The sequence below is a fragment of the Centroberyx affinis genome, unplaced genomic scaffold (assembly GCF_046629955.1).
Source record: "Centroberyx affinis isolate AG114_WGS23_722 - 3 ecotype Tasmania unplaced genomic scaffold, CSIRO-AGI_Caff_v1 ptg000582l_1, whole genome shotgun sequence".
Lineage (NCBI taxonomy): Eukaryota > Metazoa > Chordata > Actinopteri > Beryciformes > Berycidae > Centroberyx > Centroberyx affinis.
Window position 1 is genome coordinate 550,711 of NW_027279222.1, and position 24,290 is coordinate 575,000.

Consider the following 24,290-nt stretch of genomic DNA (forward strand, 5'->3'; position numbering starts at 1 on the left):
ACACACACTGCCAGGTTGTGATTAAATTCTCTGTGGCCTATGATCCGTCTCTAAATCTTTGCAATTTTCATTTTATGCAGCTTTAATATGGATCATAGTTGCTCTCAGAGTGCCCCATCTCCTAATCTGGAGCAATCTGAGTTGAGCCTGGCTGGGCCAACAGCTGACGCTAAGCCAACCAGTCACTCAACCAGCCAGCAAGTCAGCCATAACGAGCCTCCATACAGTCAGTAGGCACAGCATGCCATAACGCAGGGGCTGTCTGAGATATTTTGGAGGTGTTTAGCAGATAAATAGTAGTTCCATACTGTAGTAATAAATCATTGTGAAATTTATATAGCAACACCTACAGACTTGATTATTTGAGGGGGCATGAAGGAGCCAGGAGGCACAAAATATAGCAAAAAATATGCAATGCATCCACCAAGGAAAGTAGACTTTAGTAGAAAATCATGCAAAACAATATTGAATAATGTACTAGCTTGTACAAAGACGCGAAGAAGTATCATTGACAGTACTGGTGCCAGACTATTAGAGGTCTATTCAGTTCATTTGTGAAGCAACTGCAAGTGAGTGGGCCTGCAGACATTCCTACTGGAGAAAAAAACTGCCCCACCAACTCTCACACTGGCACTGCTGCCATCACTGACCTGGTGATTATAAATATGGTATATATGCATAAACTACATCTTGATCTGACTGTAATCTGATGGGCCTCGTTGTGTATTTATGCAGAGGTCGAAGGAGGTGGAGGGAGGGGCTGAAAGGCAACATGGGTTGAGGTCATGGAGCTGTGGTGTGTTTGGGTGGGGTACCGCGTCAGGGGCAGCATGTCTCTGTTAGACACACATACACATACACACACACACACACACACACAGACACACACAGACACACACACACACACGCACACACGCACACACACACACACACACACACACACACACACACACACACATATAATGGCCCTGTTTTTTTCAGAGCAATGGAGGGGGCATAAGAGGATTAAGTAATTAAGTGTACACTGTTTAAAATGTATATTAATATATAATGCTTACATCCAGGAAATCAAGACCCACCAGTCTCTTTCAAAGTCATGTAATTGAGCAGATCAGAGCATAAATACATATATTTCTGTTATTTCCTTATGGAATCTTGGGAAGTTGGAAGTTGGTGTCTTGTGTCTGTCAGTCAGGATTAAATGGTCACGTCAAAATACCCAACCAGTAACCAGCTGAAGTGTTGAACCAGGACCAGGCACCCTACTGGGACTCATGTAAATAATACTGCTGCTGATGGGGGAAAGGCATACAAACTGAGCAAAGCTAAAGCTGGGCTTAACTGTGTGTGTGTGTACGTGTGTGTGAGAGTGTTTCTGTGTGTGTGTGTGTGTGTGTGTTTGTATGTGTGTGTGTGTGTGTGTGTGTCTCTCTCTCTCTTTCTCTCTCTCTCTCTCTCTCTCTCTCTCTCTCTCACACACACACACACAATCTCTCTCTCTCTCTCTCTCTCTCTCTCTCTGCATTACAGTATAATGACTCTGTTTGTTTGCACTCAATTAATCTGCAATTGATTCTTCAAGGGTCACCACAATATTGAGGTAGATTGACCCATCTAGGTGTGATGGTTATTTATTTACTGTTGCTGTTGTCAGTGAGGAGGAGAGAGTAAAAAGAGAAGAGGGGGAATGAACATCAGGTGAAGGGTGTAACCCTGTATCCCCTGTGTCACCCCAGCCTGGTTAATCCTCCCAGTAGCAGACTGCAAGACCAGTTAGACACCAGTGACTCACCCCCTTATATATTTTGAGAACAGTGTATTTAACACCTTACTGGCCCCACTGTCCATTTATCGGCTTTGAAGGCGGTAGCTATGAAAGAGGCAAGAAATATACCATGCCTTTACATAAATTATACATACATTATCAGTGGTTGTTAAGATAGTTTTTATGTTGCCCCCACATAACACATTTTAAAATTAAAACAGTAGACGTTCAAACATTAAATTTAAATTTCTAGTCTACCTTTTTTGGACTTATTCACCCTTTTGTCCATATACATATACTGTATATATCATTTAAGTAAATGTGACCTTGCTTTCATCTTTTGTTCACTGCTCATTACATAGTTTATCCTTTTCACCATTTGTTCATCCATAATCTGTCTATTATCTGTCTAGGAATGTTACTGTAACTAATCCATCTTTGTTAGCAGCCAACCTCACATTTAAACTGCTGAAGGCCCCCTCCCCTCCCCTCCCCGCCACTCCACCCCCCACCAACACCACCCACTCAGACATCCAACCTTGTAAATCCCTACACTTTCTCCTCTGTAAGCCATGTGCATTTGGGTTGGAAAACCCCTAAAACCCTTGGCTCACAGTCCATACCATTTTAAATTCCCGTCTTTGCATGCTCCTGTGACAAAATCTACACCTTCCCACCAAAACAAGAAATATACTCGTCATATATTCATCACCACCTGCAAAAACTGGAGGAAAAATGTCTCTGTAACGCGTTCCATCATGAACTCTGCACTAGAATCTCTCAAGTCCTCTGCGGTGTAACCACACATGCTTTGTGGCATACCAAAAGTATGGTTTTAATATGAACAAACCTGTCCCATTGGTGCTGAGACATCAAGCCCTCTGTCTGCCTGTCAGGAAGTGGACTAGCACAGGTTCACCTCAGCGAACATGATTAAATCACACAATAACCTCCTTCCCCTTATCAAATCCTCTTAAGCAGACTGTATTACATATCTGCCAAACAAAGGAAACTCAATCAGAACAATCAACCAAGCCAGGCCAAGCTTGCCCTACCAGCTTGTCTGATCCCATTGCCGTGATTAAAATGAAAATGGAGCCGGGACATTACCAGAAATCCCATGTTCACCTTATAAGGAAGATCAGAAGTCTGTGTGTATGTGTGTGTGTGCGCATAAAGGGGGATAATATAAATGTATCCTGTGTAATTCCCTGGCGTGCATCATAAAACACTGTTTTTATTGTTTGCAATATAAATAGAAGAAAGACGATTATTTAGGGGATTGGCTCACTGTAATATTTAGCTTTTTCATTCTCAAAAAGTAATAAATTAATTTTTTTATGAGTCATGGGTTTTGATGAAAACATGTTTTCATCCTGTTGCATGGTAGCTCAGAGGCACCTGTAAACACATGTGAAACTCAAATCATAATTATAAATGATAGTGCCACTGGATTTTGGATTTTTGAATACACAAATGTCCCAGTAAGTCTCAAGTAAGTGATTAATGTTAAAAAAAAGTCAAATCAGACATTAATGTGTGATATCAAATAATTCTGCATGTTTGTGTGTGTGTAGATGTTAGTTTGTAGGTATGTGTGTGTGTGTGTGTGTGTGTGTGTGTGTCTAGGTGTGTGCGTGTGTGTGTGTGTGTGAGTCTTCTGGGCGGGCTTATAGTAAGAGGCACGCTTCACATTACTGTTGCTCCACTTCACTTCCTGGGATAATCCTTAACACAACAGAGGGAACGGCAGGTGACCTGGACCAACCAAGATACAGTATGGGGCTCCATTAGCGCACACACACACACACACACACACACACCCATCCATTCATAAATAATGCCAATATGACCCTCCCTTCACCCTTCACTCTTCGCCTCTCCTTTACCTCCATTTCTCTGTCTTATTTTTCTCCCTTCCCTCTCTCTTCCTCTGTGTTTCCCCTCCCCAACTCTTAGTGAAACATATTGTTGCCCTGCTGCCTGAGATGACAGAGTGTCATTCCTCCATGACTCCAAAGTCATCTCCTCCATTAACAGCGCAGTCTAATTAAAACCCGCAAATGACAAACACGTACACACAAACACGGGCCGCGCTCTAATGACCTGCTGTAGCAGGAGACTGATGGGCAGCTGTCTCCTGTCCATCGTCTGCTCAGATCAACCTTGAAGGGCCGAGCGAGGAGACCTGGGGGAAGTCTATTGGACCAGTGAGATAACGCCGGGAAGTTAGGAGAGCATGGATGATGAACGATTTATATAGGCTAGCACTGAGGTAACTTAATTGATTCATTAATTGATGACAATATTGCTTTTTTTAATGAGGTGATTTTTTTGTTACAATGTTTGATTCGTCCCACATATATGATCTTGTCTCTTTCAGGATATTCCTATTATCTTTCTTTCAAAAACAGGGGAAACAAACAAGAGGTGTTTTTCTGTTGTTCGACTCCAGACCAAAACAATTGGGAAACAATAACTGTCTTAGGGGATCATATCCTGCATTATTATCCTCTTATTTGCATTCGATGAAAAAGGAATAACAAGGTAGCGGAGCTGTGGCTTATCTAGAGCTCCTGTATTAACTGCTGTGGCATTAGCATTAGCAGCCTAAAGCTAACTCCCTCATGTAGCCCATATGATATGGTAATGCTACGTTGGGCATGGGCCCAAGAGAGGTGACAAAAATCAAAGCCTTGCAGTCAGTCTTTCTTACTATGAGAGAGGGAGAGAGAGAGAGAGAGAGAGAGAGAGAGATGTGCCTGATGGCTTTACATTGCATAACAATCTTGCTGAAACCCCACCTCTCTCCACAATGCAGTGTCCATTTGTGTTCTCTCTCTCTCTCTCTCTCTCTCTCTCTCTCTCTCTCTCTCTCTCTCCCTCCCCCAATCGCCATCATCCACTCTGCTATTGTGGTATCCTCAAGAAACCTCAGGATGAAAAACCCTGAAATCCATTTCCATATTAGTATGAAAATATTAGAATATTTCAAAGGAATTATCCCTTCCACAAAACAGAATAAAACCCCTCTTATTCCTGCTAATCCTTCAAAGACTCTGATATTACCTGATAGGATGGTGTACAGTGTGAATGCTATCAACAAGTCAAGCCAACATAATGTAAGTAGGTCCCCATTGCCGAGATTACAGTGAGCATGTCTCCTTCCCAACTTATCTCTTCCCCTAAAACCAGCCACTCTGTTCGCTCTGCATCTCTCTCTCTCTCTCTCTCTCTCTCTCTCCCTTTTTCCCTTTCTTTCTCTGATTCCAGTTAAGTGTGAATCATTCAGCTAAACCAGAAGTTATTTGTGTCCTGTCTTTTGTGCCACCACTTTTACCACAAAAGCCTTTTACTAATTGTGTAGGGAAAAGGGTTAATAAAGGAAAAGAAAGAAAGGGAAAGTAAAGGAGGGCAAACTCCTGTTCAATATGGAAAGTTCTCTCAGGGGAAAATGTATATATCAGATATTTGTATCAGAAGTAACTGAGACATTTTTTGTTGGGTTTTCGACTTTGAAAAATTATTTCATTACGTTTTTGCACATTGTTTTAAACAAAATAAAAGCTAGTATATTTATACAGTAAAATAAAGCACTAGAAATCATCTGCTGATCATCTGTTGGGTTGTTGGGTATTTAAGTATGACTAATGAGAGGTAATGCTTGTAGCAGTGTATCAGTGCTAGAGGGGAGCCTTGTGTTGTAGCAAAGTGCTTATACTGTTTGTCCGTGGTAATTGGTCCTAGAGAGGAGAAGAAAATCCCAGCGACTGAGCCACGGGACACTCAAAGCCCCTCAAGTCCAGCTCTTTTCTGGCCTGTACATATTGAACAGTGGAGTCAGGGGGCTAAGCAGATTATCACAATGGGATGAAGAGGCCATAAGAGCCTTTGTAACCTCCGTGTTGTGGCAGGCCGCGGGTGCAGGGTGAAAGTTGCTGCAGTGCTCTCAAGCCTGATTTAAACTGCTTGACCTTAAAAGCTCTGTTTATGAGCTCTGAAAGAGAAAGCCGTGAAATGAGAAGGGAATAAAAATAGCAAAAAAAAACAATGGATAAAAGGGCAGGACACAGCAAAGCAGCAATTTACATCACTACAAATATTGTTCGACAGAATTACACTCGGAGAAAGAATACACAAATTTTTGTCAGGTAGTGAATAGGTGTCATCATGATTGCTTGAAGCAAAAGTGTCATTGTTTTGGTTTCACCTCGAATTTGAAGAAGCCTTGCTGCACCCTCCCCATTCAACACAGGATTATTTTGTGTGTGTGTGTGTGTGCGTGTATGTGCGTGTGTGTGTGTGAGTGTGTGTGGAGCGACTGAAGCATTGAAATGACACGAAGAGTTATTTGGGCTGTAATGAAGCTGCTTAATGAAATCAGTGCCCTTGAAAGTTCTTCATCAATTTTAGCCCCCTTGCTCGCTCGCTTGCGCTCCACCATTCCAGCCTGTCAGCTAATCCACGTGCGCGACACAATATTAATTAAACACAGCGTTTCCTGAAGTACTTAAGTGAAGCGCTATCATTGATAATGAGCAGGTTTAAAGGAGTCACATCCCTCCAAAATTACTTTTTAAACCAGCCTTATTAAGCAGAAAATGAGGCCCAAATCAGCCTACAAGCTCCTCATTAAAAGCCACTGATCCTTGGCCACGCGCATGTTCCAATGGTTTTAATTAGGCTCGCGCAAGATAGTCGGCGACAGGAAGTGCCATTAATCTTGTCTTTCATTCAGAGAGGGGGGACAGCATGTTGCAGCCCGGTGCTCCAGCCGGGGCCCACCGGAGCCTCAAACTCCACTCTGAAGGGAAGAGTGAATGACAATTAGAAAAACAAGCGACAAATGACCATACTGTCACACTTTCTCTTGTTCTTCATCTGCGTAACCTCAGACTGAAATGACGGAAATATACAGTATGGGTCACATTTCCCTTGTGTCATAACCTCTACTATTACATTGTAATTACAAGCCAGTCCAACTATTCAAATGTATTGTTAGTCATTATACACAAATAAAACCACACACATACACACACACACACACACACACACAAATGCACACACACACACACACACGGAGGATGAAATGTGTCTTCATTTCCTCCGTGTGTGTTTATGAGTTGCAGTAGAGGATGGTCTCGGCCCTGCCTGTCACACTGTCTCTGCATGGAGGATTATGGATGGCCAATTACATCGCTTTTGTCATTAATTAATGAGGATAACGAGCTCCCCCTGCTCCCCACAAAACCATGGTGCTCCTCAGCTGGTACTGAGCAGGGAGAGGGGTGTGTGTGTGTGTGTGCGTGAGAGAGGGAGAGAGAGAAGGAGAGAGAGATAGAAAGAATGAGTCTGTGTGTGTGTGTGTGTGTGTGTGTGTGAAGGAGGTCATTGCATGTACAAAGGGCTGAAGACAGAGATGATTGTTGACCCTAGGGCTTTGCATGTATATTTGTCCAGCGAATTGAGGTGTATTTGTGTTTGTGTGTGTTTGTGTGTGTGTGTATGTGTGTGTGTGCGTGTGTGTGTGTGTGTGTGTGTGTGTGTGTGTGTATGTGCGCACTCACCACCAGTCTGCGGGACCATTACAGAGATTAGGCTGTGCTAAAGTAACGGATGCCCCCGTTTGTCAACTCATATCCTCTGTCAAGACAACAAGCTAAAAGGGAAAGAGAATGATGGGAGAGGCGCAGCGAGAGAGAAAAGGAGGGAGGAGGGACCGCGAAGGGAGGAGAAACACAGAGGCGTGTTTTGCGGGAGAGAGGAGGAGGAGAAAAATGAGAAAATAGAGGCTGCAACAAAGTAACTGGGGACTCCGCTAACAAAACAGTCATGAGGTCTAACGGCCTTCCACATAAGCCTTACATCATAACTGATTCGGCTCACAAGGTGCGGCTATGAGAGACAATAAGCTACCGCAGCTCCGAATAGGACATCATCTCCGACAATGGTTCATACTGTTGTCATCCAGCACTCCCTATCCCTCCTCCTCCTCTGCTCCCTCCCACCAGGCCCAATTTGGCCCCCACTACACTGTCTGGGTCTACCATGCGTGGTGTCAGGTGCCTTGTGGCGATAGGCAAAACGCTTTGCCTGACTGCCATGTTTTGAGGGTTTGCGGCCATATGAGCACAAAACACAGACACGCACATACATACACACACACGGACACACACACAGGCATACAAACAGACATTCCCCACCCCCTCAGACTGTCTGATTAACGAATGGAGGGCCCGGGCCCATCCCGCTGCACTTGCAGCAACGTCGCCCCGAATCACATGGCTCCTCGGAACCAACTGACTCGCCCGCTCATCGCTTCCGACAAGGCGGGGCTGGGAGGGACGACGGGCTGTGATGTCACAGAGGAACAGAGGACTGAGAGGGGGCGGGTGGAGGGGAGGCGGAGGGTGGGGTGTGGGGTGGTGGGGGCGTCCTTCCAGTGCCACCGCCGGCACAAAAACACTGAGGCATCAGCACCTCTCCCTCCACGTCCCACACTTTCTCTCTCTCTCTCTACCATCCCATCCCATCCCACCCCATCCCGTCCACCCCGCACCCTCACACAAATATACCTTATATACAATGAACCAGCACTCGGACGCAAGGCTGCACACAGATACACCAGCACACACACACACACACACACACACACTTGTCTAGTCCTATTGTTTATCTCACCCCTTCCCCCCTCATGAACCTGCCCAAACAACCAAGTCTTCGGTGTCACTTAGCATCTCAGAGCACAATCTTGCTTCTGTGAGCAAATTTGAATAAAAAAAAAACTGTCTAATGTTTTATCAAACCCCCTCGACCCCTCCACTGCAAGCATAATCAGACTTGAAGTATCTTCATTTTCCTTCAAGGCCCCGTTGTGTGTGTGTGTGTGTATATGGCTGTATTCTTATGCTGTGTGTGTGTGAGATGGAGTGCTACAATGTGCATCAGACACATAGGCTTGCACATACAGAGAACTTAATTAGAGAAAACAGCGCTGTCAGAAGCATTAGGCAGAGGTACGCACTTAAGGGCATATGGTTTTAGTACTATACCATCGGGTTGGAGAAAAGCACACAAACATACCTCAAAGCTCCCAGCCATGCTAATGAAATCACTCCCTTTCCATCCCACTGAGAGCAAACACAAATGTTTACAGACATCACACAGTCTGTCCGTACTCTTGCACTGCACTGGGCTGCATTGTGAGTGGTGGTGCACAAACTGTGGTGCTATGAATGTGTTTGTCTACATAAAGACATTGTGGAGAAGAGGCAATAGGCAACAATAGGTGGTGGTCTACAGTTGTCTATTGATAGCCGTTTTTACTGTATCTGATTCATTTTATCCTAGCCTTTTAGCCTGCATTTTAGGCTAGAATTAACAGAATATTAGCTTGCAACTGCTTGAACTATATGGATAATTTGGTGTTTTCTGGAACATTCTATGGAAGAAATAGCAGCATCAGTGTGGGTATAACAGAAATGACAGTGGAAATTATGTTCACTCGATCTGCATACACCACCTGGTCCAAAAATGCATGTTTGTAGAGTTGCCATGTGGTGTGGAGTGCACAGTAATTCTGGTCAATGTATGTCTTTGTTTTTTTTTTTTATTCTGAACGAAGTAACCTTGCCACGTTCTGTAGTAATTCAACAGAAAAATGTAATTCCACTGAGAATTTTAGCTATTTTAGGTGGGCAACTGTCCATTCCATGTGCACAGCCAGGTTGTTACTTTTTAAAACATGATTTTCAAGAATTTTTGAATTCTTGCAAAATTGTTCAGAAATAACGATGGTTTTTTTGGGGTTTTTTTTTACATTTGGGCATATGGCACAATTTCTGTAAAGGCAAGACCTAGGGAACATGCAAGAATTGCTTTGAAGATTGCTGTGCTGCTTCCAGAAACAAGGCAGACCATAACAGACACGTATCTATAAAATTAAAATTGTATAAATTTCACCTTCTAAACTAGTGAATACAAATGTATGTTTTTGTTTGTTTTACATTTTGTTTTGATTTTCTGACCAGTTTCATTTATGATATGTATAATGAGTTATTTTCATGCTCTCCTGTACTAGAATGCCAGTGCTGTAATTGACAAAGGTTTATGTATTAATCAAAATCCACAGCTGGGTATGGGGTAAAATTATCCTGATGATGATGTTTATTAGTTCTAGCAGTAAATTTAACTTGTACATCATCAACATCTGGCAAAGTGATGACAGTGCACACAATATAGTAATCATAATATCGTACTATTACAGAAGAGAATATCCACTCTCCAATGTGTCTATCTACTATCAAAAGCGAATGAATTGCGCTCCAAAAACCTGGTCTAAATGGTTATCACTCAACACACAGAGTAATAAAAGTATGCTTTTTAATTTTTTACTGTTAATGTCTTCTAACAGCACTAACATGTTAACAGAAAGTGTTAGCACCGTCTCACTGCCTTACTACATCGTTTTAATAATTCTCCGACTCATGGCACGCCTTCATCCAAGAGAGACAAAAGGCACAATCAAAACATAGCAGACACGTAATCCCCAAACTACAACATTATCCTTATAGTGAAAGATAAAGGGAACGTCCGCAGATTTTGGCACATACACCAACCACTGCTTGAAGGCCACTGAGGTCAAGAAAATAGCACCATTTGAGCAAAAAAACGACAGGTCTACCATCAAATCTGTCGTAATGTATGACTGCAGCCTGCATGCCAAATGACATATTGCCACCATGCCAACTGAAGGCCATTAAGATAATAAGGTGAAACAATAAAACATATATTTCAGCCTATAGGGGAAGTGACCACCCATCCGTCCGTGCAAAAAGGCAACCATCTCATCTAAGGCAATTAGGCTGCGTGGAGCCTGATGGAACGCAACGCAGGGCCCAAGTCCTCACATCATCAGTAGCATTTGTCACATCTCATCCCCCTGCCCTGACCGTCTCGTGGGGCCTCAGACAAGTCATGTGTCATCAGAGGGCCAATTTAAGATGCCATGGGTGGCCTGCTGTTGTGACATGCAGCTAAATTGTACAACAGAGACTGGGGTGGAACACTTAGTCACTCGCTGACTAGCATAAACAGATCAGGCCTGTGGGGTCTGATCTAATGTATTTGAAATTGTGGCTCACTTTGTGTAAAGCAGACACACAAAGGCCACTGTAATCTAGCAGGTAGATATATTTGCAGCAGAAGCACCTGTGGAATTTGACTCTATTTGATTTATAAAGTGTTTTTAAAAATGATTGATCTGTTGGAGGACGATGCATGCCCATCAATCATATAACACTCACATTTTGTGGATTCGCTAAGATAAAAAACGTTAACTGAACTATTAGAGAGATAAATGTGACATGACAGTATAATCTAATTCAGTACTATTGCAATGATAATATTGGAAAATAACTTCCCTATATAGTTGCTGAAAAACCCAGTGTTCAATTTCAGGCTATAAGCATCTATTACTTAGTGCTGGTCTGTGCATTTGCACAGAGAAAATTTGATTCAAGTTTGTTTCAAAATGTAAAGGCCCACATAATAGTGTCTAATGTCAGTGCCAGTGTTGCAGTCAAGTCCACATTAATCCAGACCAGGATAGACCAGGATAGATCAAGACCAGACCAGGACTGAGGAGTGTCAATGTCCAAGGGTAATACCAGAGCAAGTCGACTGTTTTCAAACAAATGTAGTACAAATCTTTCAAAATGACAATATGAACAACATATTACAACAGCCTGTGCATGTATTTATCTATAACTATTGCAGGCCTATACACATTGCATCATATAGGTTACTGCACAGTAGCTATTACCTTCAAAAAAAGAAGAAACACGCACAGTGACAGAAACAGACAAAATCAACAATTTGTAATACACATTTAAGCTTTCGCAAAATAATAGCCTACTTGATTTCAGGTAGGCTATAATTTCGCACTATATCCGAAATCCAACACAAAAATGAAAGTCCGAGTTTTTTGTCTCTCAAGAACTACACTGGCCACTCCTAACCTGCAAAACAAATTGGCCCTGTAACGTTCATTGAATTAAGTCGAGGAGGGAGACAGGAGCTGGAATCGTGTTAATAGCTGTCCGGGGTATAAGAGCCCGCCAAGGAAGCCTGCAATCACCCAAATACCCAGAGACAGGTCCTGGTGCCCCGGGCGGCTCTTGCGCCCTTCCCCTCAGCGCCACCGACCCCACTGTGTGCCAAACGGGCCCCACCAGCCCGCTGAGCTCGTTTAAACCTATCTCTTCATGTCAAAGGCTTATCATGCAAGAAGAGACACCAGGGCGCTCAGAAAGTTACCAAGTCATTTTAGGAAGGCCACTCTGTGCACCAGTGACGGGAATCATCTCATCAGCGTCATGAGAGGCGACTGTCCTTTAAATCATAGCTTAATTACTGTCGATTTTTTGCGGTTAGCAAATGAAGGGCTACAGTTTACTTTTCAGCTTAGTATTTTTAAGGTATATTTTTCGAAAACAGACCTTTTCAGTTCTGTCAAATGAAGTGTAGATTACTGGGTCATATATTAGGCAACCTCAGCAAATTGTATAACGCAATCATCAGCAAAACGAAATGTGGGCTATTTGAAATACTATATTTTAAAAAAATATTAGAATTTCATTGAAATTATATATATTGGATTCAGTTATGGCTGGCATTTTAATTTTTCACTTTTCCATATGCCTAATTCTAAGTGGATTTAACGTGTGAGTATTGTAAATACAAAGCTGGTGGTTGTTGAAATGAAGCAAACCAGATCCAAGCATAGATATGTGTTTTAATTATAAAGACATATAAACAATATATGAAATTCATGTTGCAACACAACCAAAATGCTTCTTCAGTGTATAGGCTGTAGTTATGTAACCATTATAATAGCCGGACTTGGAGCAAGTATTTTTCCACAGTTGTACAATACAATCATGTGAGGTGTGCAATAACAAAACAAAAACAAAAACAAAAAAACTTGTCGATACACCTTTTCAAAAAATATATCAGCCAACATCACACTTGATTTTTCCCACATATAGCATCAGTACAGTCAGGGGAAATCCTTTCATAATTGCTGCATCTATAAATCGAGATTAGATCGCATTTCTTGGCATTTCAAGTTAACGTGTTGTTGTTGTTGAATGTTGCATAGTTTACAAATAAGAGATGATCACATTCTAAACCTTTCTAAAATGTACCCAGCAAATATCAAACTCAGAATTTGGACATGACCTGTAGTCTCTCTTGAAAAAAATGAGCGAGAAACTGACAGTGGGTAAACAGTGTTTTTGACTTTGCTTGTTGCCAAAACTAATCTTGCCGTAAGTAGGCCTAAACAGTTTATTTCCTATGTAGCGTTTGATAAATCTGGATGAAACATTGCAGTAGTTATTTAAACATAGCTTAAGATTACGCATCAGACTAAAAAACCTTTTTTTCCACAGAATGCTTTTAAAATAACTAGAGTGGGAGAGAGACCGACATGGATGCAGTAGGTAAAAGTTCAGGTAGGAGAATGAAACCAAATCAAGGCTTGTCGTTACAGTGTTTGAAGAGACTCGACGGTGTCCCGGAATAAGTAGTGCACTTTTCGGCACAGGTTGCGAGTGCGGAACCCGAGAAAGGGTAGACGGCAGCCTGTCCAAAGGGCGCCAGGGCGGTGGGAATTGGTGAAGTTATGGTCTGTCCCTGGTTCAGATACGCCACCAGCCGCCTCATCTCCTCCAGAGCCTGAGCCTGCATGAGGATATAGTTCTTGGCCAGGAGGAGAGTGGCTATTTTGGAGAGTTTTCTCACCGAGGGGCTGTGGGCGTAGGGGATAACGGAGCGCAGGCCGTCCAGCGCGTCGTTCAGGTCGTGCATCCTCCTTCTCTCCCGGGCGTTGATGCTGAGCCGCAGGGACCGCTGCTCCTTGGGCTTCTTGGCGAGGGGGCCCCCGGGCTTGTCGTCCCCAAACGCCGAGCCCCTCTTCCGGGACTCCAGCGTGTCAAAGCCGTCATCGTCGTCGCTCGTTTGCTCCCCACCGCTCTCGTTGGACTTCGCGGTCTGCCCGGAGAGGAAGTCGGCGGCCGGTGTGAGCGGGTACCGGCCGGGACTTCCAGCACCATGGCCAGCGCCAAACCCGAAGGCTGACTGGCCGTAGCGCTGCGTCAGGTCGAGGAGCGTGTCGTTGCTGATGGACTTCAGCAGGTTCTCTTCTCCGGCATTCATTTTCTCTCTTCCAGAACAAATTCTCACAAGTAAAGTCTACTCGTCCCTGTTTTTTTTCTTCTCTGTTTTTTGTTTTGAAGACTGTAGGCTGTACTCACGTAGTTCTCTCCAAGAGTTCCTGTTTTCTAGGAGTTCCTCTTTGCCCTCACTCCTTTCCTCTTTCAATGCACTGACTCTTCAAGAAGGAGGCTGTGAATCTGAATATGAGCCTCTACATGTATTCACCTCCTCTGTACACAGCGCTCCCCCCTTGCGCGCATAGCCCACGTTCAACAACACTTCTCTAATTGTGTTCGGTGAGACCGGAGCGCTCGTGTCCCCCCGTCGGTTCCTCGCGCGCGTCTTCTTGCCCTCCCTCGCCTTGGGCAGATTGTGACTCGCGCTCTATCCTACTCGCGAGTTAGTAGGAGCACGAGGCCCGCCGGGATTATCTGCCCGTCCAATCAGGGGGGCGTTTTAATTAACTCGGGTAGAGCGCAGGTCTGCTCCCAATTTCAATCATAATCGTGATAATTGCAACACAAACTGACGTACAGCCCAGCTGTGTCTATTATTCTATTATATTGTCTATTATATTATATTCAAACCTGTCTGACAAAACATGGAGGTCACTTCCTCTAATGCACTTTAATAAAACCAACTTAAAAAGTACGATTTTTTTTTTTAATTTTATGAATATTTCAGCTATAGCTTCACACCTGGCGAATATCTAAGTTTTTGTGCAGCTTCATTCCACATTCAGTAGACAATACTGGGATAATGGGCGCGTTCTGTAAGTAACTGCGTTACTGCAGCAGTAATCAGTTATTATGAAAAGTATCCACCTGCCTATAGTCGCTGTCTATTCAGCACCACGTGTACACTCTAACATTAAGCTCGCACCCTTATCCAGAGACACAATAAGTGACCATGCAGGGGTTCAATGTCTTGCTGAAGAACACTTTGACAGGATAGGTTGGCTGTTGTGAGGTTTGAACCTGAGACCTTCTGGTTACGGGACGGTCCCTCTAAAATGCCAAGTCACCTCGTCGCTCGAGAAACAGAGTAACGGACCCGGGCTGTAACCTTTTGCTCGGGAATCTATGTATTCAAACAGTGCCTTATCACTGACGGAGCGTTTGAGGTCAACAGACAGACAGACAGACAGACAGAAACAAAAAGACAGTGATAGAGACAGGGAGACTCCCTGGGTGGTATTTCAGTTGTGTATAGCCTGTCCTGGACGGATCCCAGAAACAGGGCTTAGTGAAGGAAGAGGCTCCATAGCGCGGTTCACTTTGCACATTAGCAGTGTCAGCATTGGCACCAAATGCTCAGGGACAGGTTACAGTCAATCAACTTTGCAGGTATTGGGTTCAGCCTCCTTTATTGGCTAATCATTCATGGGGAAAAACAAAGCGCCTCAGTTGTCTCGGTGAAAATAATGTTTTATATGCCTAACCCTTACGAATAAAGAACTATATTCCTATAATGCATTTCAGAAGGATATTATAGCAAGCATTTCAAGTACCTAGAAATATTATGGGGACATTGTAGTGATACCATAGGAGATAAATATACCATAAAGTACGATAAGGTCCCTATAAACTCACTATTGAATATCAGACGCATGATAAATCCCTGTAAGGATATTATAAAAACTGTAGAGAATTGTAGTGATTGTTTGTCAGGGCCTAAAGACACTCATCTGAAATAACGCAAATATAATAAGTTGCAAGTCTTCCCTTCAAGTAAAAGGCTTCCCTGAAGACTATTTCGACCCCATTAAGAAACAGGTGTGTGACTGATGCCACCAGCTATCAGTATGAAGTTAAGAGTGATGGTGAGGCTGCCACACTGTGTCCGGTATGGCGCATTACATCATGAAGTCCAAGAAGCTCTTAGTGACCAACTTTCCATACAGCAGGTCTTTCCATAAATTATGGATTCAGCCCATTCTGTGGTCTCAGTTTCACATTCATTATCCTAAATAATCAGAGGACGTAAGAAACATTGATTTTATATTCTGGTTTGAACTTTATTGCAAAAACAGTATAATAGTGCCACCTTGTGGATGATGTATGTATTGGCTTCAAACTGGTCTACTTGGGGAATGAGGGCAAAAAAGGTCATGAACAACTAGTTCATTACAATGTGGTTGTTTTTACAGCCTGCTTTTGGTTCTCATTTGTGTACTGTGACAATCTGAAAAATGCCACCAAGTCCAGAACTAACAGGGAAGAAATGTTATATAATATTAAAAACCTATATAATATTATATATAAAATATAGAAAATGTAAAGGTGGTAGCCTACGTGTAGCATTTTTAAACATAGATATATATTATATGAAATTAATTGTGATGCCTTGGTACAGTTGACACCCTGAAGAAGGCATAATGCCAAAACATGTTGGTGATCTAAAATAAGTATTTTCGTATGGAGAGAAGTGTGCAACCTTCATTATTACTTACTCTGACTGTGGACCGTTGGTTTGCACCTTTTTATGGGTGTGCGCTCTACTGCTAAACTGCTTGGCCTTGGTACAATTACCATAAACAAATAACATCCTGGTATCCTCTACGTTAGTGTTGTGTATCTCACACCCACGGCATTGTTAGTGCTTGTGTTATTCAAAATTAAGACCACATTTCCCATAAACCCTGTTACTTCTTGTCACAAAGTCGATGTTGCTACTCCCGCCCTACATATAGCACCTAATGCTCTACATCATTGGTTTCCAAACTGGGGTCCGGGGACCACAAGAGGTACTTCAGAGGGTTCTGGGGGTCACCTACAAAATGAAGTTAATTTTCACTGTTTTATCATTCACCCAGTGAGAGAAAGTGTAGACCTATGAATAATTATACTGATCACAAGTTTCACTCTCCCAACCGTCAGTATAGACAGACAACGGACTTCTCAGATGAGGGTTTCCAGGACAAAACCTTTATGAAATGGGGGTCTATGGTCTGGAGCGTATGTATCTGGGGGCCCTTGACACAAAGTCTAGGAATCCCTCGGCTATTATCCATGAGTAAGCATACATATATTACTGTCCAGTCATGCCTTCTCACTCACTGGGCCTTACCCTTGATCACTTCAGGAAAATATGGTGGGACAGAGAGAGGGAGAGAGAGAGAGAGAGAGAGAGAGAGAGAGAGAGAGAGAGAGAGAGAGAGAGAGATAACACAAATGGACACTGCATTGTGGAGAGCGGTGGGGTTTCAGCAACATTGTTATGCAATGTAAAGCCATCAGGCACACATAGATGTAACATCTACACTGCCCTACAAAGCCAAAGAGCAAAGAGCAAAGAGCAAAGGGTTTTATCCTAAACACTGGTAAGTTGACCTCTGACAAACCAGATCACCATTGACCACATTATCTTTTGCACACTTGTTCTGTAGACTCATAAAACAGAGCAGTCAAAATGATTTTAAGGGCACAAAGGAGAACATACTTTGGCCAGCAGATGGCAGAAAAGCTCATGAGTTGGCAAAACAGCATAAACACATCCTGTATGATATACTATATATCAGTGCATGAACATAACACAGTGTGTCACTCTTGATGGCAGTTATTTTTGTCTGTTGGGTCAATTAGTTATTTCTATTCATTAGTTAGTCATGCTAATCTCACCATGTCACAGTAAATAAAAAAACGTAAAATGTGAAATGCACAGGATGTGGAAAAGAAAGCTTCAATCTTTATGCTGTATGAGAGCCTAAAAAAACAAAAACTGTCCAATTATTGAATTATTGTACTATTACACTAGAGTAAGAAAAGTATACTGTTCAGGAAATATTTTTTAATCCATTGCGTCCAAGGTGATGACTCTACATAAAGTCATCACCTTTTTCCACAAGGACTGTGCTCTAAAAGCTTCTGATAGACAGAGACTGGAAGAAAGGGAGAAGTGTCAACACACCACCCAATAATACATAATGCTTGCAAAGCCTGTGCAGCAGCTCCACGTCGCCATGGTAACTGCAGGCTCAGCCGCCATACAATGGAGGCATACCATTTGGTACTGGCTCTGTGTATGTGTGTGTGTGTGTTGCAGGCTACATTGGGAGGCAGGCTGCGTTGCAGTGACAGTGTGTGACCAGCATGAGGCAGGAAAGTCTTTTCTATGGCGGTGAATTTGGTGGGGCTGCCGTACATGTCGGGAACAATGCATGCACGCATGCACGCAAATGCCTGTATAGACACATGCATGCACACAGACATGCAAATCGCAAACACACACATATGTGCAAACACACATATGCAAACACACAAATACGGTAGATGCATACACTGTGCCACCATCATTACATTGGTGTCAATTTGTGTGATCCTATGGATGCATTGGGATTTTTGCTTTTATTCTGTAGTTACAGTGTAGATGTTTTTCGTGCATTAACTGATCTTGAGGTATTCAAAGCAAAACCAGCCTGGTTATTGCTAGTAAGCTCCACACATGAGCGTTTTCTCTCTCCAAGCTGTCTCTCCTATCCCAAATTTCAGCTGCTCTCTCTCTCTCTCTCTCTCTCTCTCTCTCTCTCTCACTCACTCCCCCTCTCTCTCACACACTCATCCTCTCTCTCTCTCTCTCTCTCTCTCTCTCTCTCTCTCTCCCTCACACACACACACACACACACACACAGACGGGCGCACACATGCACACACACGCACACACATCAAAGTGCTGCTCTGAGTAAAGATGGAGCAGGCTCCTTTGATCTCTCCCTGCCGACTCTGATTAATGTGTGGATTTACAGTGCAGACCTACAGGGATCTGGCAGCCATGACACCCTTCTGCTGCACTGGAATCTCACTCTCCCCTACAACCAATCAGAACCCTCGTTCTTCCTCATTGCTCCAATCATGATGCTCGCTGAAGGAGCGCTCACAAAAGAACGAAACAATCCCAAGCGTCACACTCATCCAACCTTCAACATCCAACCCAAAGTCTCCAAAATCCCACCGCTGTCACCAGTGGCGGGACAGCATATACCTGCATTGTCCAATCGGAGAGGTTTCACTTTTAAGTCTGCTCTCCAAATCCTCTTCCCAGTCCAAAGACTTTGCTTCATCTTAGACAAAAGACGCAGAGAAGTTACATGAGCTGGTTGGTGAATGTTTCATTCAGCCGGTCCTGGCAGTGGATTGCACTGGTGGGTGTAGTGTTGGTGTTTGGTGGGAGGTTTGCTGACGACGGCAGAGCAAGTGTTGGAAAAATTTAGCATCTAGCATCAAAGAAAGTGTTTGCGCGGCACACGTTGCACATTGTACTTTGCGCATTGCACATTGCACCCACGTTTCATCACAAACCCAGCCAACATAAGTCAACAAAGTACCCACTCTTTACTTTCTCTTCGCTCCTTTTACCTCAACCCTCTCTCCTCCATCCCTCCTCTCTCTCTCTCTCTCTTTCTCTCTCTTTTTAGTCTCCCTTCACTGCAGTGCAATGCAGATTTTTCACAGGGTGGGGGTATGGTGGAGATGGGCGGGGTCCCATGAATAATTGTTGAAGATATTTTTACTCTGACCCACTTTGGAGTCCCATTCGCACCCCTTAAAGGTGCCGCAGCCCTGCTCTGCCTCCGAGTCTTTGTGCAATGTTCACACGGGTGCTACAAACACAAGAACAATTTCAAAAGTGCGTGTTGTGGTCTCAGGTCTGTGAGGTGAATCTCTGCAGCAGTAGAGACTCCTGTGTTTGTACTGGTGTCATGTCAGGAGAACTGGAGAGCTCTATTGGTCAGGTGGTATTGGTCTGTTGGACAATTTTTCTGTTGATCAGGAGGTAGGAGGCTACTTGGTTTGCTTTTCTAGAAGGAAAAAAGCATCATTCTAACAGAAAAAAGTGCATGGGCAAGGGCATACGCACGCACAAGAGATGGGGAGTTAGAACAAGAGACTAAAATTAAACTACACTATATGGCATAATTGACACACATAATTGACACGGTGATAAGGGTTTAGAGGTGATACATATTCTTGACACTTTCTGTTAGAACACAAACACAACTGAAGATAACAAATGGTTTCTTTAACATTCAACGCTGCTCAATGGAGGCAGTCAATGCCATCCTGGTAAAGGCTTTGAAAAACACAAAGCAAGCTATCAGAGATCAGGCTCGAACATTTTCCATGATTTCAAATTTCTGAAATGCTCTTTGTTGCCAATCAGATTTCAAGCCTTTGAATTTTGAATGTGATATTATTGCTATGATCTCATGGCAATATCTCATGCCGATTCCTTCTCTTCTTCCCACAGCTGCCAACTCCTACTCCTCTCCTTCTTCCTCTTCTTCTTCTTCTTCTTCTTCTTCTGCCTCTACTTCCTCTGTTTAACGATTTAATGACACTTGTTTTCTGTTAGGGCTTTGCAGATAGATAACTCAGCACAAAAGAAACCCAAAAAAAGACATGCTATGGATGCAGGAACCGATGACCTGAGGTGCGCTCCGCGTGACTGAGGAGAGATTTGACAGGCTCTTGTTGATTTCCACCTCACTTCTTATCTCTTATCTTTCCCTGCTTATCCTTCTTCCAGCTCCTCTTATATTTCTCTCCCTTTGTCTCTCTGCGCAATAGTTTCTCTTTCTGCCTCCATCTCCCATGCCCCCCCTCCCTCCGCCCCCCCGACCCGCACCCTTCCCCATATCTCACAATGTGAAAAGTCACCCAGAGTTTTCCTTCTAGGGTTTTTGCGGACAGGAAGTCCATATTTAATGAAGTGACTCTCTTGTTAAAATGCTTTTAAGTGCTCCTGTGCAGGGCTCCGGGCTGGAGGGGAGGGGAGGGGAGGGGAGGGGAGAGGATGGGAAGGCGGGTGGGTGGGTGGGGGGGCTGAGGCTTTTATTTATTCATTGGGCGGTTCAGTGCCTCTTCCCCGCTCCGGCTCTGTGAAGAAGGGAGCGGATTAGAGGAGTGAGTGCCCCCCCCCCCCCCCCCCCCCCCCCTTCCTCCCTCTCCTCCCGCTCCCTCGCTGGCCGTGTTCCCTCCCTCGGGGGACACCCCTGCGTCAGTCCACATTAACATCCATCAGAGCATGGTCCTCTGGAGGGGGGACGAGCCTCTGTCCCACTGAGTCACACGTACACGCATGAATACATGTATGCACACGCAAACACAAGCACACGCACGCACACACACACACACACACACACACACGCTCGAGCACATGCAGGCACATGCGCACACAGAAACACGCATAGCAACAGACACGTTCTCAAAGCAGAAGTCCTCATAGTTACATATGAGTCATAGGCTCAAAGTATCTCCGTCACCCCACTGCTGTTCCTGCCTTGAGCTACACTCAGATTCACTCTCACACACACTCGCACCGGTTTTGTTTGTATGCTGCATTCAAATTGGACTTGTTTCCAGAGAGTCCTCCAACGTTTGAGTTAGACAAGTGCAGCTGTCCCCTACTTGATCAGTAGGCGTATTAGCGGCAGAAAGTTTGAACAAGCATCTGAAGACTGTTGGAAAACAGACGGAGAGAAAGGAGACATAGAGAGAGAGAGAGAGGAGAAACTTTTCTCTGAGTGAAGACTGAGATCATGCGTTGTGCTGATTCCTCTCTCTCTCTCTCTCTCTCTCTCTCTCTCTCTCTCTATCTCTCTCTCTCTCTCCCTCTTTCTGTGTGTGAAGTTTGGGCTGTCTGCTCCCTCGTTAGCTCTCCTCACTCGCAGAATGGGAGGGGAGCTGAGAGTTGGGCTGGATGAGAGAGGCATATCATTAACCAAGAGTGTTTCTACAACAAAGCGCAGACTCCATCAAATCCCACTCTTTCCCACACACTGGTGTCACACTCATCATTCTTCCTAACTGAACTACTATCTGAAAAAAACTGCCCTCATTTGTCGAAGGCACACTTATCATTTTTTGTCAGCAGGCCTAATAGAAATTCATGTTAATATTTCCTCTCTCAAATCTTTGAGTATTGTGAGATGCTAATGCTCATATCTAAAATTGGATTATATTTGTCAGGGGTTGATTGAGTGATGTGTGTGTGTGTGTGTGTGTGTGTGTGTGTGTGTGTGTGTGTGTGTGTGTGTTCGTGTGTGTGTGTCTGCGTGCGTGGGTGTTGTGTGTGTTTGGGTGCGCTTGTGAAAGCGCATGTACATGAATCCTCATTGGAGGACCTCACTGTAGCCATGCAGAGTGATGCAGATTGTTTCTACCTAATTCACCACTCTGACCTAGATTCCAAAATCGGGCACATAAAACTGTTCACTAAAGAGAGATGCTGTTCCATGTTAACACACACGACACGCGCACATACACACACGAACATGAAAATACACGCACACACACACACACATACACACACACGCGTTTCTGTTGCATTATAGTAGCTTTAATAACAAAAGAACGTCTTGTAAATGTGTATAGTTTCTTTTACGCTGTGTCTAACCCTATGTGTTACATCTCTACTTTCCATTCATCACTTTTTAACTTGGAACATCCTGACACCAGCGACTGATTCGGTCCATTCACACCGAATCACATATCTATAATTCCTCCTTTTTCTCATTTCAGAGTTTCCCCTCCTTCCCTCTCATCTTGGAATCTAACATCAAACCAAAATGTTAAAATGCTAATTCATTTTCCCAGCTAGCTCGGTTCACACAAACCTATAATTGGATTCTGCCTATTAATATAAAAGCTTTCTTCATCTATTCGATCTCACATTAGTCTTTCCACAATACACACAAATCAGCACTATTGCACTATCAGAGAGAGGAAGAGAGAGTTAGAAAGTATAATGCAGAAAAATAGAAACTAGCTGATACTGATACTTTCGGGAGCCTCATACCTTTTACGCCTCTTCCCCTGTAACACATATCCCAATCCCAACACACACACACACACACACATGCACACACACACACACACACACACACACGGCTTACCTCAACCTGAAGAGAGGACAGTCCTCATTAGCATAGAGAAGGGCCTTATTGAATCACGCAGTAAGCCCAAACCAAGGTAGTGCGGTTAACAGAATGAGTTGGGAATTAATTAGCAACATAATGAGAGTGTGCACATCTGCCTGGTTAACGTGCGGTCAGTGGGCTCCCTCCAGACACTCTCTTTCACTTGGTTTCATTCACTCTCTCCTCCTGTTTCCCCCCCATTTCCCCTCCTGCGTTCACACGCTGTGTCAAGCTAACCACAATCGGAGAGAAGCAAGTATGTTTGGGGCGAATCGGAGATGCAAAGCTCAGAGGGTCAGAGGGGCGAAGCTGCACTCTGTGACCAGGACTAACCAGCTTGGTCAGACTGAGAAACAAAGGGATACAGGAGGATACCGAATGATAGATTGAGGGAAAAAGAAACAGAGAAGCAGAAAATCAGTGTGTGATGGTAGGGAAAGAGACAGACGGCCTGAGAGAGAGCACCAGATGCTGTGTGGGAGGGTTATTTAATTGATGATATCACACCTCTCCTTCCCTCTTTCTCTCTCTCCCTCTTGTTCTCCCTCTTCTCTCTCTTTCTTTCTCCAACACACACACACACACACACATTCCCAAACGCAAAGTCAAACACACACACACACACACAAACGCACATACACACTGTATTTGCCCTGTCACCTCCTTATCCTTGCATGACACACCGCCCACGCTTCTCCCTCCCCCCGCTCCTCCTTGCTCTGCTCTGTCCTGCTTACCTAGGGCTCCCCAAGGATTGGCAGGGCCTGTAGCTTCTGTGGACCCAGAAAAACAAACTCCAATCAATAGCTTCTATCAGAGGGGCACAGAATAATGTCGTGCACACATCACATCAAACAATATGATAAAGGATGGAGATTGCTTTCAGGTTTGTCTGTGAAATGATGAAGCAGATGTGAAGAGAAAACATAAAGGATTGGAAAGGATCTTGCTTTGTGTGATAGGAAGGTGTATATGTGTTTTTTTTCGCGGTCAGGTGAATGAATGCAACAATGCAGTCATTTTGGTTGGATAGTTTTGAGAGTAGAAACAACATCACCGTCGCAGCTCTCTGTTAAGCCACAGCTTTTGCTTTTAGGTAGAAACTGTTCCACATGCTTCCTGCCAAAGTAGAAAAGCCCCAGAAAACGAGTCTCATTAATTAGCTTCTCATTTGTAAATGCAAATGAGCTTAATTAAAAAATAGACTCTCCTTTCGCAGGCTTCAAAGGGAGACAGTGAGGCCTAATCAGGAGGTTTGTTCAGCTGTGGCACTAATGAGACATATTTGGCCTAACGAGGGAGCGATGCCCTAATTTGTTTATGCTAATGATATGAAACAGTGCTTGTCCTTTTGGTGTATCTGGGAAGGGATCAGTCACACGCACGCCT

At 43.8% G+C, this 24,290-nt stretch overlaps 1 protein-coding gene across 1 annotated transcript; it reads right to left on the reverse strand.

Annotated features, from left to right (window-relative positions):
* Nucleotides 1-13,300: 13,300 nt before the first annotated feature.
* On the reverse strand, nucleotides 13,301-13,984 carry bhlhe23 (basic helix-loop-helix family, member e23). The gene has a single exon (XM_071518486.1). It carries the CDS (start codon nucleotides 13,982-13,984, stop codon nucleotides 13,301-13,303), a length of 684 nt encoding a protein of 227 aa, XP_071374587.1.
* Between the last annotated feature and the right edge of the window lie 10,306 nt (nucleotides 13,985-24,290).

Bases quoted from the DNA above. Each gene is read 5' to 3' on its own strand.
- bhlhe23 (XM_071518486.1), bottom strand. From the start codon at position 13,984: ATGAATGCCGGAGAAGAGAACCTGCTGAAGTCCATCAGCAACGACACG.